Source organism: Balaenoptera ricei, chromosome 1, assembly GCF_028023285.1.
Source record: "Balaenoptera ricei isolate mBalRic1 chromosome 1, mBalRic1.hap2, whole genome shotgun sequence".
NCBI lineage: Eukaryota > Metazoa > Chordata > Mammalia > Artiodactyla > Balaenopteridae > Balaenoptera > Balaenoptera ricei.
In genome coordinates, this window is record NC_082639.1 from 104,365,365 (window position 1) to 104,386,531 (window position 21,167).

Below are 21,167 nucleotides of genomic sequence, written 5' to 3' on the forward strand. Positions count from 1 at the left end.
CTGGTGGATGAGGCTGGATCTTGTCTTTCTGGTGGGCAGGACCGAGTCCTGTGGTGTGTTTTGGGGTGTCTGTGAACTTAGTATGATTTTAGGCAGCCTCTCTGCTAATGGGTGGGGTTGTGTTCCTGTCTTGCTAGTTGTTTGGCATGGGGTGTCCAGCACTGGAGCTTGCTGGTCTTTGAGTGGAGCTGTGTCTTAGCATTGAGACGGAGATCTCTGGGAGAGGTCTCGCCAATTGATATTATGTGGGACCAGGAGGTCTCTGGTGGTCCAGTGTCCTGAACTCAGCTCTCTCACCTCTGAGGCTCAGGCCTGACACTTGGCCAGAGCACCAAGACCCTGTCAGCCATACGGAATTATCAAGATAGTGGTCACTGGCAAGTGAAACCACAAGAGAATAGGCCCGTGCTGTGCCTGGTTCTGCTGAGCAATTTTCAGACATCAGCTCATTCTGGCAACAGGGCGACTGGGTCAGTGAGGCAGGATGGTGTCCGTGAGGTGGGCGGCGCTCAGCAGATGCGAGGCCTGAGGGTCCCTGTCGAAGCCCTCGGGGAAGGCCGATGGCGGCCAGGACTCCAGCCTCCTGCGGCTGCGGCCTCTTTAGTGTCTCCTCCCCGGCATCAAGTTGCTCTCACTCTTGCTTTGGTGGCCGTGCCTTTACCCTGAGGTTCTTCATGAGGTAAGCGCTCCCTGAGTGAAAAGTGATGCGTGAAAAGCGCGGGCCTTGCTGAAGCATGAGAAACGGGAGTGGAGTCATGGGGCCAATGACATTGACTTTTTTGAAGAGTCCGGGTCAGTTGTCTTATTAAATGTCTACATTCTGGTTTGTCTGATTGTTTCCTTTTGATTAAATTCAGGTTAAGGATTTTTGGTGAGAATTCTACACAGGTTCTAGGAACAATATTCAGAGTGCATTATATGAGAAAACATCTAATGCTAGGTTGTCTCACACCTGGTAGAAGTTTGATCACTTGGTTAAGGTGGAAAATGCCATCTCCCTCCATTGTAAAGGCATATTCTCCTCCTCATAATTAGCGTGAAATACATGAGGTGATACTTGGAGACCATGTAAATGTCCTGTTCTCCAACAACCTTTCATTACTCCCTTGATTTTTAAATTAGTCAGGTCTTCTTAATGCTTTTAGGTAAATTTTAAGCATACAGGATGAAAACTAAATTTTATTTACATTTTAGTTTCCTCATACAACTCAGCCAAATCTATAATATATAGGTCACACTGTGTTATGTCATTAGCTGTTACTGAGACAAAAAGTGGTAGGAACTAGTTATGTTCTACATTAACAGGAATAAAAGCTACATGAACATATTACCTGGAGGAAGATTGGATGTATTTTGAACAGCTGTTTTGCTTGCATCCTCGTCTTTCTTGGTAAAAGAAGGCAAGTTTTTGGAAAGGGTGTCCAGATAATTAAACTTAAAGGAAAAAATCAAAGATTTATTTTAGACTTACACATGGCCGAAAGGCAAGTGCTACAAGCATACTAAGTTGGTAAGCAGTGATAAAAGCATATTTTTTAAGGCCCTGAAAAGAAAGTTTGCAAACTACAAGTTGTTCAAGAAACTGATTAACTCAATTTTGGATTTTGTTAATTAGTCATAATTTCTTGTCAGGCAGCCTCTGGTTAATAATAACATCTGGAATTTTCATAGAAGCACAAGGAGTTCTGAACACATGAAAATCCTCCCTTTGCTTGAGAGTTTCAAGGTTTCATAGGAGAGGAGAGCCATGCTCTCCTTCCATGGGCTTCCAAGAACTCACAGTCTCTCAGTGTTGCCTCACCAGCTGATGGGTGAGGACACTTTAATAGAATAAAAACTTCAAAATGGGATTTATCAGTGGACAATCATCAGTAGAGAGAATTCAACCCAAAAAAGAGCTTAAAATAGATGGGAGAACGTAATTAATAGTGATAATGCAAGGCAGGGAGGTAGAGCTGTAGGAATACACTGGCAAAGAATTTCCCTCTCACATGCTGGTGAGGACATGATTTGAAGAGTATGGGTTAGTCAATTGGGTTAATGCTTGAAGCAGGAAAGAAACAACATCAGGATAGATAGGTTACATTAAAAGCATAGGCATTGTATCAACTTTTATGAAGACTCATTCAATTTTTGTTAATTACATTCAATTACCTGAGACTGATATAACTTGCTTAGTTCAGATTTGCAGTAGGGCGATATTGCTTTGTTCCTAATTTCCTTTAGATAGTTTTGTGTTTTTTCAATTTCCTTCCTGGTGGATATTTCCATAACGATGTAAAAGAAGACACAGAACATTAACAAAAAATGTTATTTTCTTTTGTTTCCTCTCTAAATCCCACAGAAAATGGGGATCACTAACAAAACTGATAAGAATTAACTCAGGCATTTTTTTGTCAACTTGTTTCAGTTCATTTTCTGCTTCTTCTAGAATAAGTCACATTTCTGACCTCAGAAATTAGACTTTCATGTAAGATAGGAAATAATGATACCAGCTGGTAGTCTGGTTTTACAGTTGATCTCAGAAGGCTACAAACCACATGGATGACCTTTTTGCATGTCTTTCCATTTCTCTGAGGTGTAATTGACAGCTAGATTCTACTGATTTCCAAAATTTCAGTAGCAGTGGTAACACTAAAACCTGGGGAGTGAATGGCTTATGAATAATGCAATTAATGATCACAAAGTAAAATAAAAACAATCATAATCTTGCTAGCTGACTTTTCATATTAGAAAATGTACTGGGGAGGCAATAGTCCAGCTAAAAACTACACTTCCCAGCCTTCCCTCTATATACAGATAGCCAGTAGGATGTAAACTGAAGTCACTGGGTAAGACTTCAGAAAGCTTTTAAAGAGGGCTAACTCAGCTGGAGGGCTTTCCCTTTGTCCTTGCTTCATCTCTTTTCCTACTTCTTAAAATATGAATGAAATGGCTGTAGCTGCAGCAGTCATTTTGCAACTATGAAGCAAACTTGAGGATGGAAATCATGTGCTAAGAATGATGGAACAGAAAAAAGGAAGGAATCTTAGTTCCTGATGATGATGTGGCACTGCCTGCCATGGACTGCCCACTTCTGACTTCTTTTACATTAGGAAAAATAAACTTCTTTCTTGTAAAGCACTGATTTGGGGGTTGTCCGTTAAATGCAGCCAAACCTAACCCTATCTGAAATAACTTTCATTTTTAAGTGCTTATTGCATGCCAGGGAAACTTTGCAAAGTACTTTACATTTAATCTTACAGTAACTCTATGAGTTACTATTATTATCCCCATTTTATTCGTCAAAAATTCAAGGCAGGGCTTCCCTGGTGGCGCAGTGGTTGGGAATCTGCCTGCTAATGCAGGGGACACGAGTTCGAGCCCTGGTCTGGGAGGATCCCACATGCCGCGGAGCAGCTGGGCCCGTGAGCCACAATTACTGAGCCTGCGTGTCTGGAGCCTGTGCTCCGCAACAAGAGAGGCCGCGATAGTGAGAGGCCCACGCACAGCGATGAAGAGTGGCTCCCACTTGCCACAACTAGAGAAAGCCCTCGCACAGAAACGAAGACCCAACATAGCCATAAATTAAAAATAAATAAATAAATAAAAATTAAAAAAAAAAAAAAAAAAAAAAAAAAAAATTCAAGGCATAGAGAAGTAACTAGTAAGAGGTAAAGTCTGAATTAAAATCCAGGTTGCCTGCACCAAAGCCCGTGATCTTGAGAAGTCCTTATGCAAGTCAGCTGTTAGTGAACTGACAGAGATCTTAGATACTCGGTGGTCTAATCATCCTCATTTTATAGATAAGCAAACCGAATTCCTGAATTAAATTTTACTGAAGTAAAACAACCAGCTGGAATCATACAGTCTGCAAATAATCAAATTGGAGCTGATTCTAGGTCTGCTGGCTCTAAGACCAGTGCTCTTTCTCTTATACTAGATGGTCTCTCTGGAAATACTGGCTGAATGAAAATCGTCTTATTTAAACAACTTGAATTTCTCATTAAAATATCTCTACTGCGTCACTGGATTCATTCATCAATCTATGGCAGTCTGGCTACTGCCTATCACTCTCTTAAAATTGTTCTCACAAAAGAAATCAATAAACCTTCCAACCGTTAAGCACAAATTCCTCTTTTCATTCTCCTTTCTGATTCTTCCATGGCATCTGACATTTGTTGACTACCTTCCATGTCCTTGAAACTTTCTCCTTCCTTAACCCTCCTCCCTTGTGCATTTTCCATGTTGCCAGACCTTCTCTTTCTAGGACACATGTCTAATTATGTATTTCACTTTCTTCTTCAAAAACTTTTGTTGGCTTGCCATTCCTACCTATGGGTTAAAATTCGAAATTGTTAATGTTTCAAAAAATTTTTTAAATGTGAATGGATAACACATGCAAATGTACATAATTCAAAAAGTAGAAAAGAGTACATAATGAAAAGGAAGTCCATCTTGCACTATCGCCTAACCTCTCAGTCTCCTTCTCCACAGGCACTCACTGTCACCAGGCTCTTGGATATCTTTTCAGGGATATTCTATAGGACAGTATATACTTCTAGTTTGATCTTGTATAGAGGGGTGGCCCATGAGACCTAAGGTCTTATCTCACCACTTCTCCAACACATTCCACAAGGTAGCCCAGACGTTTTTATTAAGAAGCATATTCATCCTGGGATTCATTCTGGAGAGGAGCCATGCAAATGTGTACAGTGGTACCATATGTACTACTATACACTCAATAAATATATCTGGCTTCCTTTCTTTAGGGCAAGAGGGCTGGGGTTGGAATCCTCAGCTAGGATTGAAAGGAAACCAGAGCACATAATGCTTAGAGCACATTCCTCGTGTGCATTATAAGAATCCTTGCATGTTTACAACTATGCTCTGCATTAAGTTCTAGAATATTTATTAGTATATTAGAATTACCAAAGCACAGAGAATACCTGAGAGCTTCCGTGCTTATGAGAGAGAGAGGATCTACCTAATGGTCAAATGGGCTTCCTCAAAAGATAATAACGTCACTGCCCAAAAGATGAATGACTGCTGGGCAGAAATGTAGTAGAATTTAAAGAACATCGGGGAGCCTGGGTGGTAGGACTTTGCAACCCACCCCATTCTAAAATTCTATGACTCCACCAAACTGGGTCTTTCACATGCTTATTTTATGTATAGTTCGGGGTAGAATTACCTCTTTTGAGCTAACTTTTCTTTCCAGTGCTTTGTTGTTTCTTTGTGCCTGTGTAAAAGGAAAGGAGAAAAATATGATGAAAAAGGGCAATGTTCTCAGCTTACAGATGATAAAAGAAGATCCACCCCTGTATGATAAATTGTTAACAGCATGGAAGATGAAAGGCTAATTCCTTGATGTAGTCACCCACTGTATGACACCCGCACCTCTCCATTTCCTCATCATTTCCTTAATACTGATTGGAACACATTATTGGATCAGCTTACCTCCATTTCTTTTCAGAGAAATCTGTCTCAGAGGTTTCTGGTGGACATTCTGTAGTATTAGCCAAAGACTGCTTGAATAAATCGGCTAGGTGGGCTGCAACTTTAAAAACAGATGCATTTAACTTTTATCCTCACTTCTTGACAGCCCAACACACAATCAGTACCCAATTACTCATTTGAGATGTTTTCTAAGAGCCTATATTGAGTCTATCAAGTGATTACTAGAATTTCCATGACCAAGCTATAATATAACAGGAAACCAGGTATCTCTATGAAATACCCTCTTAGAGAACACACATCTTATAGTCAAAATGTAAAATGTAAGTGACACCTCATTTGTCCCACATCACTGGGGGCATCAGTGTTCTACCTAACTGAATTTCTTCACATCTGAAGCACCAAAGCTCAAAAAAATTAAACACTTTATTGAAATTGTTTTTCTAAAAAAATATCTAAAGATCTAAATCTAAGAATATGAATATAATACAACAGTTATTTGATAATTCGGGCAGTGGTTCTCAGAGGTTATTCCAGAGAACATGGTCTTGGCGGGATGTTTAACAGGAGATTAAAAAAGAAAGAAGGTTCCATGTTCCATGGTTCTATGAGTTTGGGAAACACTGATTTTTACAAGGTTAAATATGTTTCATTACTGTAGAGCTTTTCTGGACCCTTAATTAGTTCATGTACCTTGTGGCTGTCTAAGAAAATAAGGCAATATGCAGCATTATGCAAACTTATTTTAGCATAGAACTCACTTTTATTTTCTGGAGCTGTCTCATAGACTAGTGTTTTAGGAAGTAATTTGGGGAGCAGTGACTTAGGATCACCACTATTAATGTGTCAGGGGCAGCTGTAAACATGCAAGACTCTGTTTGATTCCTGCATCTGTTTGTTTGAAAAATACGTTTGATTTGTCCTTCACTATTAGGCAGCCTGTGCATTTACCTTACAGTGATTGTTCCCTCACACCAGAGGTTAAAAATTCAAATGCTACAATGTAGGGTCACCAGATAAAGTATAGGGCATCTAGTTAAATTTGAATTTCAGATAAACAACAAAAAATCTTTAGTATAAGTATGCTCCATGTTATTTTGGGACATACTTATAACAAAAAAAAATTGTTGTTTGTCTGAAATTCAAATTTAACTTGACCTTCTGTATTTTTATGTGCTAAATCTGGCAACCCTAACATAAGAGGCCACCCAGGAAAAAGAGTGACAACAGAGTGTAAGGACAGGAGACACCGGTGGCTGTGATGGATTCTTTTGTTCATGGCAGTTCTAAAGGGGCAGCTGCTAATCATCTTCAGCTACATGTCACTGTGTGGTAATGGGACATTTCAAGATAAGGAAAATTCAGATACAGAAACAACTAAAGCAACTGTGCAAGACAACACTGTGGGGGACACACAAACACATATGTGGGCTGAATGGAGCCCGTGGCTGCCAGTTTCTGACTTTTGTCATATGACCAAAATAGAAAAGAAAACCCCAAACCACAGAAATTCTCCACTGCTTGTCTTCTGTGAACTATGGAACCATATAACCAAGTTTGCTGGGGCTGTATATATCCCCAAATAAATAAGCTTTCCAAGAGTAGACTGCTTGGGCCACATATAGTGCAAAACAGTGCAAGGTTTTGGTGATACCTGTGTAGTTGCTCCAAAGTTCTGTGTGTGTGTGTGTGTGTGTGTGTGTGTGTGTGTGTATTGGGAGTAGAGTGTTGGTTGGTTGACTGTTTCCTTCCTGTATGTTTGCTATGTTCTAAATGCAAGTTGAGGCTAACTTAAAAGCCAAATGTCAACTTTTTTCATTCGAAATGTGATAGTTAAAGATAAATTAGAGGCAATCATGGTTTGAAGGATCTCACAATTTAGGCAAGAAAAAAATATATAAATAAATCATTACAATACAACATGGCCAATATGACAACAGAAATATGTACACGGTACTTTGCTATCAGATGAGAGAATAACTGAGGAGTGTATTCAAGATTGTTCCTTTGCAATCTGTAACTATTTTGCAGAAAAATATTAAATATAATTACCTTCAGTAACACAACTTTTTGTAGTTTCCTCCATTTTAGGGAAAGACTGAAATGAAGACAGAATTCCTTAATGATGATGATTATATTACATACAAAATTTACTTTGTTTAGAAGGATTCCTTATGTGATCAAATTGATCTTTTATGGAACTTACCATAAAATGAATTAGTTTTTTAATGCCAATACAAAAAGTGACTTGATTTTTTTTAGTAATTTCTTTCACTTAGCAAATTTCTAAAAATGGAAATCATTTTAAGTGTAGAAATTGATTTTTCTTCCTTCTTCCTATTTCATTCATTAATTCATAAGACATTTCAATGAATGTCAGTTTCTCTGAAGACTATAAAAACTTTTACTTAAGAGCCTTCAGAATTAGTTATGATTTAAGGAAGAGCCTAAAAAGCTTTTGGAAAATTCGATATATATAAGGGATCAGAGTTCCACAGAAATAAGAAATTATAAGGAGGGAGAAAATGCTTCATAGAAGTGGCAGAAACAGCTATTATTTACAATATTTTGTCTCGAAGCATTTAATATTGAAACAATAGTAAAACCATTTCTTTCTCACCATAACTAGCTTGAGGAGATCTGCAGCATTGGCTCTCTCCTCCTCAGTTCTGGAATCTTTAACTGTCATTTCCTGTAGCTCATCTTCTTTCTTTAGAATATGGTTTATATAATCCTAAATCAGTAGAATAAAAGAAATCAATAAAATGCAGAAATATGGTAGAGAGAGACACAGAATAGTCAACATCAGCTTGAAATATTACAAAAAGTTAAGAATATGTAAGTTCACAAGGCTCAACAACCAGTTACTGGTCAAGCAATCTGGAAAGGCTTTTCATTAATACATTAATAAACAAAGACCTGAAAAGTCCAAAAGCAAAGCTTTAAGAGCCACAGGACATTATAATTGTCTGAGGACCTCAGAGAGGCCCAACTTCTCATTCAGTGCTTCAGTGTCCTCATCAATAAAATGGACAGAGTTGGCTTAGATGATTTCTAGAGTCCTTTCCAGGTATAGCCTTTATGATGAGATCTATGAATGTAAGTTACTCAGTTCATGCCTTTGCTTCCAAGAGAAATATACTTTACCTTTTGCATAAATATTTGATCTGTTTTCACAAATAACGGTCCCCTGCTGTAATGCCAGGTATTGGGTATATAACCATAAACAAAACACATATGATACCTGTTCTGAGAGAGCTGACACACTTGACAGTGAGAAGTTATAGATATGCTTATACAGTTAACTATATATGTACAAATTCTTAGACTATTTCCAAAAACCAACAATCCTTTTCTTCCTCGGACAAGTATCAGGTTAATATGCAGTTCTACCTTTCTCCAGAGGTTACTAGATCAGTTTTCCATATAGTGAGAGAGGAGGAGGATGATATTGCAATCACAAATAAAAGTTACTTATCTTCTCAATGTCTTTGGGGCCTCAATACTTCCTATACCTTATGGGAACCATTAAGCATTTTCTGCCTTTCAACCTCTTACCCTCTAGAAGATTGACATTTACGTGTTTCATTAGATAAATATTGGCAGAATTACATAATTTCATGTTCCTCAGGAAACCAAGAAGAATGATTGCTCTGTTCCTGATTCTTTTGGGTCAGGTTACCTGAATTCCATTACCTTCAGGGAAATCTGCAGTTTCAATTTCACCTCATTCTTTATGACCTCGTGCTGGATGAACTGGCGTATCTGTAGCACACTGGGGCTCTTCCGTATAGGGGCTGGGGCGCTCACTAACTGTTTGGACCCAACGTCGAGGCCCTTCCAAATCTGAGTGCCAAATGGAGGTCCTGGAGTTTTTTTCTGTTAACGAAATAAAGCAAAACAACCACCAAACAAATGAGACTATTTTACCATTAGAATTTTTTTTTCCACCGAGTACATATTATGTAGACACTGCATGCTAGGAACCACTCGTTAGGGAATACCACAGTGAAAAAATGGATCCCTGCTCTCAAAAAGGTTTGCAAATATAAGGGAAATTGGGAACAGAACTGGGCAAGTTTTCCTCTTTAAATATGTTACTAAGAATAAGGATATTTAAAAATCCTGTTGCCTGATGTCCCACTGGATAGCATTTAGGGGAATGCTAAGCCATGCTGTTGCCATGGTGATGCAGCAGCAGCATCGTTTATGCCAAATGCATGCAACTATTCCTTAAAATCCACAGGGAGCCTAAGACACTTGGAATTAACAATCTTTAACTTTTTGGTTCCATGTTCATTTTGACCTGGAGAGATCCTTTGAGAGAGAAATCATCCCATAGATCTGGCAGGTCTTTGAGCTCTTTCTAGATTAAGCATGCCACTAGAATCTTCCCAGGATCTCTTGGGCAGAAACATGTGCCTTGAGCAGACTCACATCTCTATGTTCTCCTTGTAATTGATTTTCAGGAGTGGTGTGCTTTGATGTGTTTCATTTTAAATTGCTCTTCAATTTCGTTCCTTTTTATAGCTGAGTAATATTCCATTGTATATATGTGCCACATCTCTTTATCCATTCACCTGTTGATGGACATTTAGGTTGCTTCCATGTCCTGGCTATTGAAAATAGTGCTTCAATGAACACTGTGGTACATGTATCTTCTTGAATTATGGTTTTCTCAGGGTATATGCCCAGTAGTGGGATTGCTGGGTCATATGGTAGTTCTTTTTTTAGTTTTTTAAGGAACCTCCATACTGCTCTCCATAGTGGCTGTATCAATTTACATTCCCACCAACAGGCCAGGAGGGCTGGGTTCCCTTTTCTCCACTCACTCTCCAGCATTTATGAAAAAAATAAAATAAAATAAAATAAATTGTTCTTCAGTGCCAAATGCCTGGTCAGTGATAGCTACTCAGAGGCTTGCCTGGGTGGCCACTCCACTGGGCATAGAAGGTCATAGCTATAGGAGCTGTGGAGGAAGAGAATGAACTTCCTTCATTAATCTCAGGTGTGGTATATTATTTCTCACAGTGCAGTATTTTCAACTTGGAGATAGTGTTAGTAAACCATTTGGTGTGGTCTTTTCATTTTTCAGATAAGGAGTTAGACATGCAGTGTGACTTTTCTCAAATCCCACATTAATAATTGATAGAGCCAAGACAAGAATTCAGATCATCTTCATTCACCATGTTGATTATAGGCACCAAACTGAAATACAGGGTCCTGTGTGCAAGCACAGGTCACTACCCACACCCTGCCGGGAGCCTGTGCAGCATGCCAGGGCCAACTTCCCCAGGACAGTACATGGCATGCCTCAGGCTCTTGCAACATCATGCCAGCCTCTGCTGCTACAAGCACTCCCAGCATCTCAATTGTGACTACTGTACCCCTTGCTCTCCCCGGCCTGAGTGAGCAAGAGAGCCCTAATTAGCCGCTGCTTTAACCGCCTACTCTCTGGCCAGGGAACAGATGCCTGAGGGCAGCCTACATGCAGAGGTGGGGCCAAAACCAAAGCTGAACCCCAGGAGCTGTGCGAACAAAGAAGAGAAAGGGAAAGCTCTCTGTGCAGCCTCAAGAGCAGCAGATTAAATCCCTGCAATCGACTTGGTAAACCCTGCAACTGTGGAATACCTGAATAGACAACGAGTGCTCCCAAAATTGGGGCAGTGGACTTTGGGGGAAACTGTGGACTTGGGTTTGCTTTCTGCGTTTGATTTGTTTTTGGTTTTATGTTTATCTTAGTTTAGTTTTTAGTGTTTGTTTTCATTTGTGGGTTTGTTTATTGGTTTAGTTCATCTCTTATTTCTTTGTTTCTCTTTCTGAGTGTGTGTGTGTTTCTTTGTGTGATTTTGTCTGCTTAGTTTTGCTTTTACCATTTGTCTTGGGGTTCTCTCTGTTCGTATTTATTTTTCTTTTTGCAAGTGTGTGTGTGTATGTTTCTTTGTGTGATTTTGTCTGTTTAGTTTTGTTGTTACCATTTCTTTTGGCATTCTGTTTGCTCTTGTTGTTTTTTTTTTTTCTCTCTTCATTTTCTTCCATGCCATGCGGCTGTCAGGGTCTTGGTGCTCCAGCTGGGTGTCGGGTCTGAGCCTCTGAGGAGAGAGAGCTGAGTCCAGGATGTTGGATCACCAGAGACCTCCCAGTCCCATGTAATATTAATTGGTGAGAGCTCTCCCAAAGATATCCATCTCAACACCAAGACCCAGCTGCACCCAACAGCCAGCAAGCTCCAGTGCTGGATGCCCCATGTCAAACAACTAGCAATACAGGAACACAACCCCATCCATTAGCAGAGAGGCTGCTTAAAGTCATACTAAGTTCACAGACACTCCAAAACACACCACTGGATGCAGCGCTGCCCACCAGAGGGACAAGCTCCAGCCCCAACCACCAGAACACAGGCAATGGTCCCCCGCACCAGGAAGCCTACACAACCCACTGAACCAACCTCACCCAATGGGGGCAGACACCAGAAATAAAGGAACTAGGAACCTGCAGCCTGAGAAAAGGAGGCCCCAAACACAGTAAGTTAAACAAAATGAGAAGACAGAGAAGTATGCAGCAGAAAAGGAGCAAGGTAAAAACCCACCAGACCAAACAAATGAAGAGAAAATAGGCAGTCTACCTGAAAAAGAATTCAGAGTAATGATAGTAAAAATGATCCAAAATCTCAGAATTACAATGGAAAATATACAAGAAATGTTTAACAATGACCTAGAAGAACTAAAGAGCAAACAAACAATGATGAACAACACAATAAGTGAAATTAAAAATACACTAGAAGGAATCAATAGCAGAATAAGTTAGGCAGAAGAACGGATAAGTGACCTGGAAGATAGAATAGTGGAAATAACTGCCACCTAGCAGAATAAAGAAAAAAGAAAGAAAGGAATTGCGGACAGCCTCAGAGACCTCTGGGACAACATTAAATGCACCAACATTCGAATTATAGGGGTCCCAGAAGAAGAAGAGAAAAAGAAAAGGACTGAGAAAATATTTGAAGAGATTATAGTTGAAAACTTCCCTAATATGGGAAAGAAAACAGTCAATCAAGTGCAGGAAGCACAGAGACTCCCATACTGGATAAATCCAAGGATAAACATGCCAAGACACATAATCAAACTATCAAAAACTAAATATAAAGAAAAAATATTAAAAGCAGCAAGGGAAAAGCAACAAATAACATATAAGGGAATCCCCATAAGGTTAACAGCTGATCTTTCAGCAAAAAGTCTGCAAACCAGAAGGGAGTGGCAGGACATATTAAAGTGATGAAAGGGAAAAACCTACAACCAAGATTACCCTACCCAGCAAGGGTCTCATTCAGATTTGACAGAGAAATTAAAACCTTTACAGACAAGCAAGAGCTAAGAGAATTCAGCATCACCAAACCAGCTTTACAACAGATGCTAAAGGAACTTCTCTAGGCAGGAAAAACAAGAGAAGGAAAAGACTGACAAAAACAAACCCCAAACAATTAAGAAAATGGTAATAGGAACATACATATCCATAATTACCTTAAATGCAAATGGATTAAATGCTTCAACCAAAAGACACAGACTGGCTGAATGGATACAAAAACAAGACCCGTATATATGCTGCCTACAAGAGACCCCTTCAGATCTGAGGAAATATACAGACTGAAAGGGAGGGGGTGGAAAAAGGTGTTCCATGCAAATGAAAATCAAAAGAAAGGTGGAGTAGCAATTCTCATATCAGACAAAATAGACTTTAAAATAAAGACTGTTACAAGAGACAAGGGACACTACATAATGATCGAGGGATCAATCCAAGAAGATATGACAATTGTAAAAATTTATGCACCCAACATAGGAGCACCTCAATACATAAGGCAAATGCTAACAGCCATAAAAAGGGAAATCGACAGTGACACAATCATAGTAGGGGACTTTAACACCCCACTTTAACCAATGGACAGATCATCCAAAATGAAAATAAATAAGGAAACACAAGCTTTAAATGACACATTAGACCAGATGGACTTAATTGATATTTATAGGACATTCCATCCAAAACCAACAGAATACACTTTCTTCTCAAGTGCACATGGACCATTCTCCAGGAGAGATCATATCTTGGGTCACAAATCAAGCCTTGGTAAATTTAAGAAAATTGAAATCTTATCAAGTATCTTTTCTGACCACAATGCTATGAGACTAGATATCAATTACAGGAAAAAAAACTGTAAAGGTACAAACACATGGAGGCTAAACAATATGCTACTAAACAACCAAGAGATCACTGAAAACATCAAAGAGGATATCAAAAAAACCTAGAAACAAATGACAATGAAAACACGATGACCAAAAATCTATGGGATGCAGCAAAAGCAGTTCTAAGAGGGAAGTTTATAGCAATACAATCTTACCTCAAGAAACAAGAAAAATCTCAAATAAACAACCTAACCTTACACTTAAATCAATTGGAGAAAGAAGAACAGAAAACCCCAAAGTTAGCAGAAGGAAAGAAATCATAAAGATCAGATAAGAAATAAATGAAAAGAAATGAAGAAAACAATAGCAAAGATCAATAAAACTAAAAGCTGGTTCTTTGAGAAGATAAACAAAATTAATAAATCATTAGCCAGACTCATCAAGCAAAACAGGGAGAAGACTCAAATCAACGGAATTAGAAATGTAAAAGAAGTAACAACTGACACTGCAGAAATACAAAGGATCATGAGAGATTACTACAAGCAACTATATGCCAATAAAATGGACAATCTTTAAGAAATGGACAAATGCTGAGAAAAAAGTACAACCTTCCAAGACTGACCCAGGAAGAAATAGAAAATATGAACAGACCAATCACAAGTAATGAAATTGAAACTGTGATTAAAAATCTTCCAACAAACAAAAGCCCAAGACCAGATGGTTTCACAGGTGAATTTTATCAAACATTTAGAGAAGAGCTAACACCTATCCTTCTCAAACTCTTCCAAAATATAGCAGAGGGAGGAACACTCCCCAACTCATTCTACGAGGCTACCATCACCCTGATACCAAAACCAGACAAAGATGTCACAAAAAAAGAAAACTACAGGCCAATATCACTGATGAACATAGATGCAAAAATCCTCAACAAAATACTAGGCAACAGAATCCAGCAGCACATTAAAAGGATCATACACGATGATCAAGTGGGGTTTATCCCAGGAATGCAAGGATTCCTCAATATATGCAAATCCATCAATGTGATACAGCAAGCATATTAACAAATTGAAGGATAAAAACCACCTGATAGTCTCAATAGATGCAGAAAAGGCTTTTGACAAAATTCAACACTCATTTATGATAAAAACCCTCCAGAAAGTAGGCATAGTGGGAACTTACCTAAACATAATAAAGGCCATATATGACAAGCCCACAGCCAACATCATTCTCAATGGTGAAAAACTGAAACCATTTCCTCTAATATCAGGAACAAGACATTGGTGTCCACTTTTATCACTATTATTCAACATAGTTTTGGAAGTTTTAGCCACAGCAATCAGAGAAGAAAAAGAAATAAAAGGAATCCAAATCAGAAAAGAAGTAAAATTGTCACTATTTGCAGATGACATGATACTATACATAGAGAATTCTAAAGATGCTAACAGAAAACTACTAGAGCTAATCAATGAATTTGGTAAAGTAGCAGGATACAAATTAATGCACAGAAATCTCTTGCATTCCTATACACTAGCAACAAAAAATCTGAAAGAGAAATTATGGAAACACTCCCATTTACCATTGTAATAAAATGGATAAAATACCTAGGAATAAACCTACGTAAGGAGACAAAAGACCTGTATGCAGAAAACCATAAGACACTGAAGAAAGAAATCAAAGACGATACAAACAGATGGGGAGATATACTATGTTCTTGGATTGGAAGAATCAACATTGTGAAAATGACTATACTACCCAAAGCAATCTACAGATTCAGTGCAATCACTATCAAACTACCAATGGTATTTTTCACAGAACTAGAGCAAAAAATTTTACAATTTGCATGGAAACACAAAAGACCCTGAATAGCCAAAGCAATCTTGAGAAAGAAAAACAGAGCTGGAGAAATCAGGCTTCCTGATTTCGGACTGTACTACAAACTACAGTAACCAGGACAGTATAGTACGGGCACAAAAACAGAAATATAGATCCATGGAACAGGATAGAAAGCCTAGAGATAAACCCATGCACATATGGTCAACTAATCTATGAAAAACGAGGCAAGAATATACAACAGAGAAAAGACATCCTCTTCAATAAGTGGTGCTGGGAAAACTGGACAGCTACATGTAAAAGAATGAAATTAGAAAACTCCCTAACACCATACACAAAAATAAACTCAAAATGGATTAAAGACCTAAATGTAAGGCCAGACTCTATAAAACTCTTAGAGGAAAACATAGGCAGAATGCTTTATGACATAAATCACAGCAAGATCCTTTTTGATCCAACTCCTAGAGTAATGGAAATAAAAACAAAAATAAACAAATGGGACCTAATGAAACTTAAAAGCTTTTGCACAGCAAAGGAAACCATAAACAAGATGAAAAGACAACCCTCAGAATGGGAGAAAATATTTGCAAACGAAGCAACTGACAAAGGATTAATCTCCAAAATATACAAGCAGCTCATGCAGCTCAATATCAAAAAAACTAACAACCCTGTCCAAAAGTGGGCGGAAGACCTAAATAGACATTTCTCCAAAGAAGATATACAGATTGCCAACAAACATATGAAAGGATGCTCGACATCACTAATCATTAGAGAAATGCAAATCAAAACCACAATAAGGTATCTCCTCACACCAGTCAGAATGGCCATTATCAAAATATCTACAAACAATAAGTGCTGGAGAGGGTGTGGAGAAAAGGGAACCCTCTTGCACTGTTGGTGGGAATGTAAATTGATACAGCTACTATGGAGAACAGCATGTAGGTTCCTTTAAAAACTAAAAATAGAACTCCCATACAACCCAGCAATCCCACTACAGGGCATACACGCTGAGAAAACCATGATTCAAAAAGAGTCATGTACCACAATGTTCACTGCAGCTCTATTTACAATAGCCAGGACTTGGAAGCAACCTAAGTGTCCATCGACAGATGAATGGATAAAGAAGATGTGGCATATATATACAATGGAATATTACTCAGCTATAAAAAGAAACAAAATTAAGTTATTTGTAGCGAGATGGATGGACCTAGAGTCTGTCATACAGAGTGAAGTAAGTCAGAAAGAGAAAAAAAAAATACCGTATGCTAACACATATATATGGAATCTAAAAAAAGAAAAATGGTTCTGATGAACCTAGGGGCAGGACAGGAATAAAGATGCAGACATAGAGAATGGACTTGAGGACACGGGTCAGGGTTGGGAGAGGGGAAGCTGGGACGAAGTGAGAGAGTAGTGTTGACATACATACACTACCAAATGTAAAATAGATAGCTAGTGGGAAGCAGCTGCATACCATAGGAGATCAGCTTGGTGCTTTGTGACCACCTAGAGGGGTGGGATAGGGAGGGTGGGAGGGAGGCTCAAGAGGGAGGGGATATGGGGATATATGTATATGTATAGCTGATTCACTTTGTTATACAGCAGAAACTAACACAACATTGTAAAGCAATTATATGCCAATAAATTTGTAAAAAAAATGAAATGGCAAATCTGGCAAGATGCAGGACTTTATGATTCTTGCTGAAGATATTTTCTTTCACTCTTTAAAAACCTTAGGTGGGCCTTTCTCTAAGCTGCCACAATTACAATGCTTACTTTTTAACACTGCAGTTGCAAGTCCCTGTATTTAATATTTCACATTATTCTTAAATACTCAGTTTGTGCATTAATAAATTAAGACTAAAGGGAAAGTGAAAGACCTAAGATTGTGTGTTAAAACTAACAAATAAATATTGGGAGAGGGAAGCTTTCTGTATTGCAAAATATCAGTAATGGGTTACTCAAACTGAATATTTTCATACTATAGGAAGACGTTCAAGCCTGCCATGTAGGCTAAAAGAAATAAAACTGAGATAAACTAGTCAGGTGTATTTCTCTAAAATCTACAAATATAAAACTCCTTGAGCCCATTAACAATTTACAAAAGAAGGAAAATTTATGAATATACAGGAGAAGAGCTGAACTCTGGTCCATAGATAGATGGATATGCAAATATAGTTACTTTATAGCAGAAAAATTTATACCTCAAACGAGGGAAATGTCTCCCATGTCCTTGACTGGAGATTAGGAGGAACAATTGTATCTAATTCTTTCTTCATTAGCCATGGTGAAGCTTCATGGAAAGGGCGAAGCACAGTGATGCTCAGGGCACCTGGTTCACAAAGAGTTATCAGAGGATCATTTCTTTTTCAGAAATATTCTGAGAAATTCAATAGGTATTCACCAAATCGAAAACTTTTGAGAAGCCAGACACAATGACCATGCTTAAGGACCTTACAGTCTAACAAGAAAGGAGAGTCTCAGTCATGGTAACACCTAAAAAAGCTGGATTTAGATCGCCTGAAAGTATTAATGGACACTTCACTGTCCTTCGGAAACCACATCCAAGTCCTGTCAGTTCTACCACTAAACATTTCTTGAGTTCATCTATCTCTTTCCCCTCCAGTGACCCTACCTTAGACTATTCCCCTCAGAGCCATCCTGTTTTGGACTACAACGACAACTAACTTTTCTGCCCACACCTACTCTGAATGAACCTCCCTCTGCAGTCAGGGTGACTGATTATGCTAGCCCATGATGTAAAATCTTCTTTGAGTTCCCATTGCTTATGGGATAAAACAGAGGCCTTAACGTTTTCTCACCCCTGACTCAACTTGCGCTATTTTCCCTTCTGTACTTTGGCTACTTTAGCCTTTTTTCCCCTACTCTCCAAAGCTTTAAGCTTCCTGCTTTGTATTCTCTCTTCCAAGAAAGCTCCTCCTCCTATTTTAATTAATGCCTACTTATCCAGTAGCTCTTGGCTCCAGTGTTTTCAGGGAAGCCTTCTAGACTATGTCAGGCTCCTCTGTTAGATGTTCTCACAGAATCATATTCCTTTACTTCATAGATCTTATCCTAATTTATAATGATACAGTTATTTGTGTGACTATACATTTAATGCCTATCTCTCTCATTAAAGTCTAAGCTCTGTGAAAGCAGGGTCCATTGTTGTCTTAGCTCACCATTGTATTCCTAACACCCAGCCAGTGTTTGGCACATGGTGGTTTTTCACGTAGACGCTAGTTAAACAACTAACAAAGCAATTTGAGATGAATTCCTATTCTCTTACAGTTCCACACACAGACTGCACAACCAGTCAGAACTCCCCACTCCCCATATTCACACAGAAAGAGCAAATTTATAACATCACACAATGTACATTGATCCATTCAAAGATACAATTGTACATAGATGCAGGCATATTCATAAATGAGCACAAAATACATCCCACCAACCAGAGAAAAGATAAAAAGGAAACACACACATAAACCTAGATATAGCACATTGCTTTGGTACACAGATAACATGAAAGTTTTTTTTCTTCCTGTGTTTAAATACACGTTACATATACAGTGGCTCTTACTTAGTGCAATATATGTCTCTAACCTTTAATCACACACTAATTTCTTTCAAATTGATGAAAACATGTAAATGCCCAATGAATATAATATGTAACTTATCCTATATTTCAGGTTGATTTTCTAACTGACATGTGAAATGTACTTTCTCCTCTCGTTGTACTAAATTCACCAAGGCAACACATTCAAAATGATAAAAAGTGAACTTATGAAAGATAACTCACTTTTGTTTTTCCCTACCAAGATGAAACAAACACATAAATAGGAACCTAGGTACATAACTAAACATACCTAACAGATATAAATGCAGATACAAATCTGCTTATAGGTAGGAGGGGGACCATACACAATTTATATAGGTTGATGCTTAGATAAAGTGTGGTACAAACATAAATCCCTGTATAAATAGGTTGACATGGCCAGGTGAAAAGTAGAGTTGAAAAGCGAGCAAAGGGAAAAAAGTAGAGATGACACCGGGGTAGATTGGATAAGGAGGATGAGAGCTGGGAAAGGGACACAGCGAGTTCCAGTCTGGATTCTCTACCTGGCTGTTCCTGTACTGGCTCTTGAAGAACGACGGTAGTTGATTCTCCGTATGCCAAGGAGAGGTATTCTTCTATGTCACTGTCCCGAAGAAGTTCCACTCCTGATCCATCAGCATAGACAACAAAAAACCTGTTTGAAGAAATAAAAATCTAATCCCTTGACGTATTCAGCCAAGATGCTCCTTGAACTTGGAACTGAAAATAAAAGTCATGATGTTATTTTTATCGTATTACCTGGGGACATGTTCACCATAGATTTGCAGATGATTCTTATGAAGGTGAGTGGATGATAACGTGTCATAGCCTTCAGCTTTTGCATTTAAATCATCTTCCAAATTGTTTTCAGGTAGGATAGTTGATGCACTACCATCAGCCATGACCTAAGGGACATAGTATATAAGCAACTAAAAGAAAAGAAAAATGCCATAAACTTACATTTCTTTTAATCCCATTTGAGAAAGCAGGTGATCTTTTGGATACTCAGAAAATCAGGGATATTTCTTTGTAAGGAATTGTGCACTAAGGATAGATTGCATTAATAAAAGTGAAAACCTAGTAGCACATCTCCACTTACAAACCACACCTAGACTGTGAAAACAAACAGGAAGACAAACCTGAATACATTCAGAGGAAGGTGACTAGGATGGCAGGGGACTCACTTATCTTCTGAGGATAAGTTCAGGGAACTGGGAATTTAAACATGGAGGGAAGGCTATTTATGTGACGGTTGTCTTGAAATATTAAGAGTGGCAGTATGGATTCTAAGCACAGAATTAGGACTCATGGATATATAGGGAGACAGATTGAGTCTCACTATAAGAACTGTTCTAGCCATTACTACTGTCTAGATATGGTGTGGTCCGGCTGAAAGGCCACTGAAGGGAATGCCCAAGAAGAGCATCAATGTCTAGAATAATGTTTGGCTTGCATGTTTCAACTTAGAGGGTTTGGCCTTTAGGTTTCAATTTCAATTTATTGCACATTGAAATCTCTTAGCAGCCTGAACTCATGCTGTGAAGTCTCACTGACTTCGCACAGAAAAACTAAGTTGGATCAGGGCTTGTCTGAATCCCAAACAAAGTTGGGGACTCTGTGGTACGGTTCCAAATCTAAAAAGTAACTTCACCACCCGCCAGCCAACACATGAAATTCCACCGCTGGGTGAGGAGTGAAAAAAAAAGTGCCTAGAGAAGGGGCTGGCAAACATCTTTTTGTCAAGGGCCAGATAGTAAATATTTTAGGGTTTGTTGGCTGTAGAGTTTCTGTTGCAACTACTCGACTCTGCCATTATATGCAAAAGCAGCCAGAGATAATATGTAAACAAATGAGCGTGGCTATGTTGCAGTAAAACTTTATAGTGGCACTGAAATTTGAATTTCTTATAATTTTTATGTGTCATGAAATATTCTTCTCCTTTTGATTTCCTCCAACCATTTAAAAATGTAAAATGCAGTCACTCTGCATTTTTAGCTCATGGGCCCATATAAACAAGTGGCCATGGTTTGCCAATGCCTGGCTTAGAGATAAGAGGAAGGACAGAGAAACAGAAGATGGAGCTCTACCACTGAATAGCTAAGCACCTCTCCAGGCTTCCCAACACCCCA

The 21,167-nt window shown here is 38.6% G+C and overlaps 1 protein-coding gene across 1 annotated transcript in view; it reads right to left on the reverse strand.

Annotated features, from left to right (window-relative positions):
- Positions 1-21,167, reverse strand: part of SPAG17 (sperm associated antigen 17) — a 220,660-nt gene that overhangs the window by 27,657 nt on the left and 171,836 nt on the right. Inside the window, exons 33-42 of the mRNA XM_059928865.1 lie at positions 19,798-19,943; positions 19,563-19,693; positions 17,645-17,772; positions 9,133-9,315; positions 8,057-8,170; positions 7,489-7,534; positions 5,440-5,539; positions 5,174-5,221; positions 2,155-2,254; positions 1,332-1,434 (exon numbers count right to left, since the gene is read on the reverse strand). Of these exons, the coding sequence (XP_059784848.1) occupies positions 1,332-1,434; positions 2,155-2,254; positions 5,174-5,221; positions 5,440-5,539; positions 7,489-7,534; positions 8,057-8,170; positions 9,133-9,315; positions 17,645-17,772; positions 19,563-19,693; positions 19,798-19,943 (1,099 nt within the window). The remainder of the gene's footprint in view (positions 1-1,331; positions 1,435-2,154; positions 2,255-5,173; positions 5,222-5,439; positions 5,540-7,488; positions 7,535-8,056; positions 8,171-9,132; positions 9,316-17,644; positions 17,773-19,562; positions 19,694-19,797; positions 19,944-21,167) is intronic.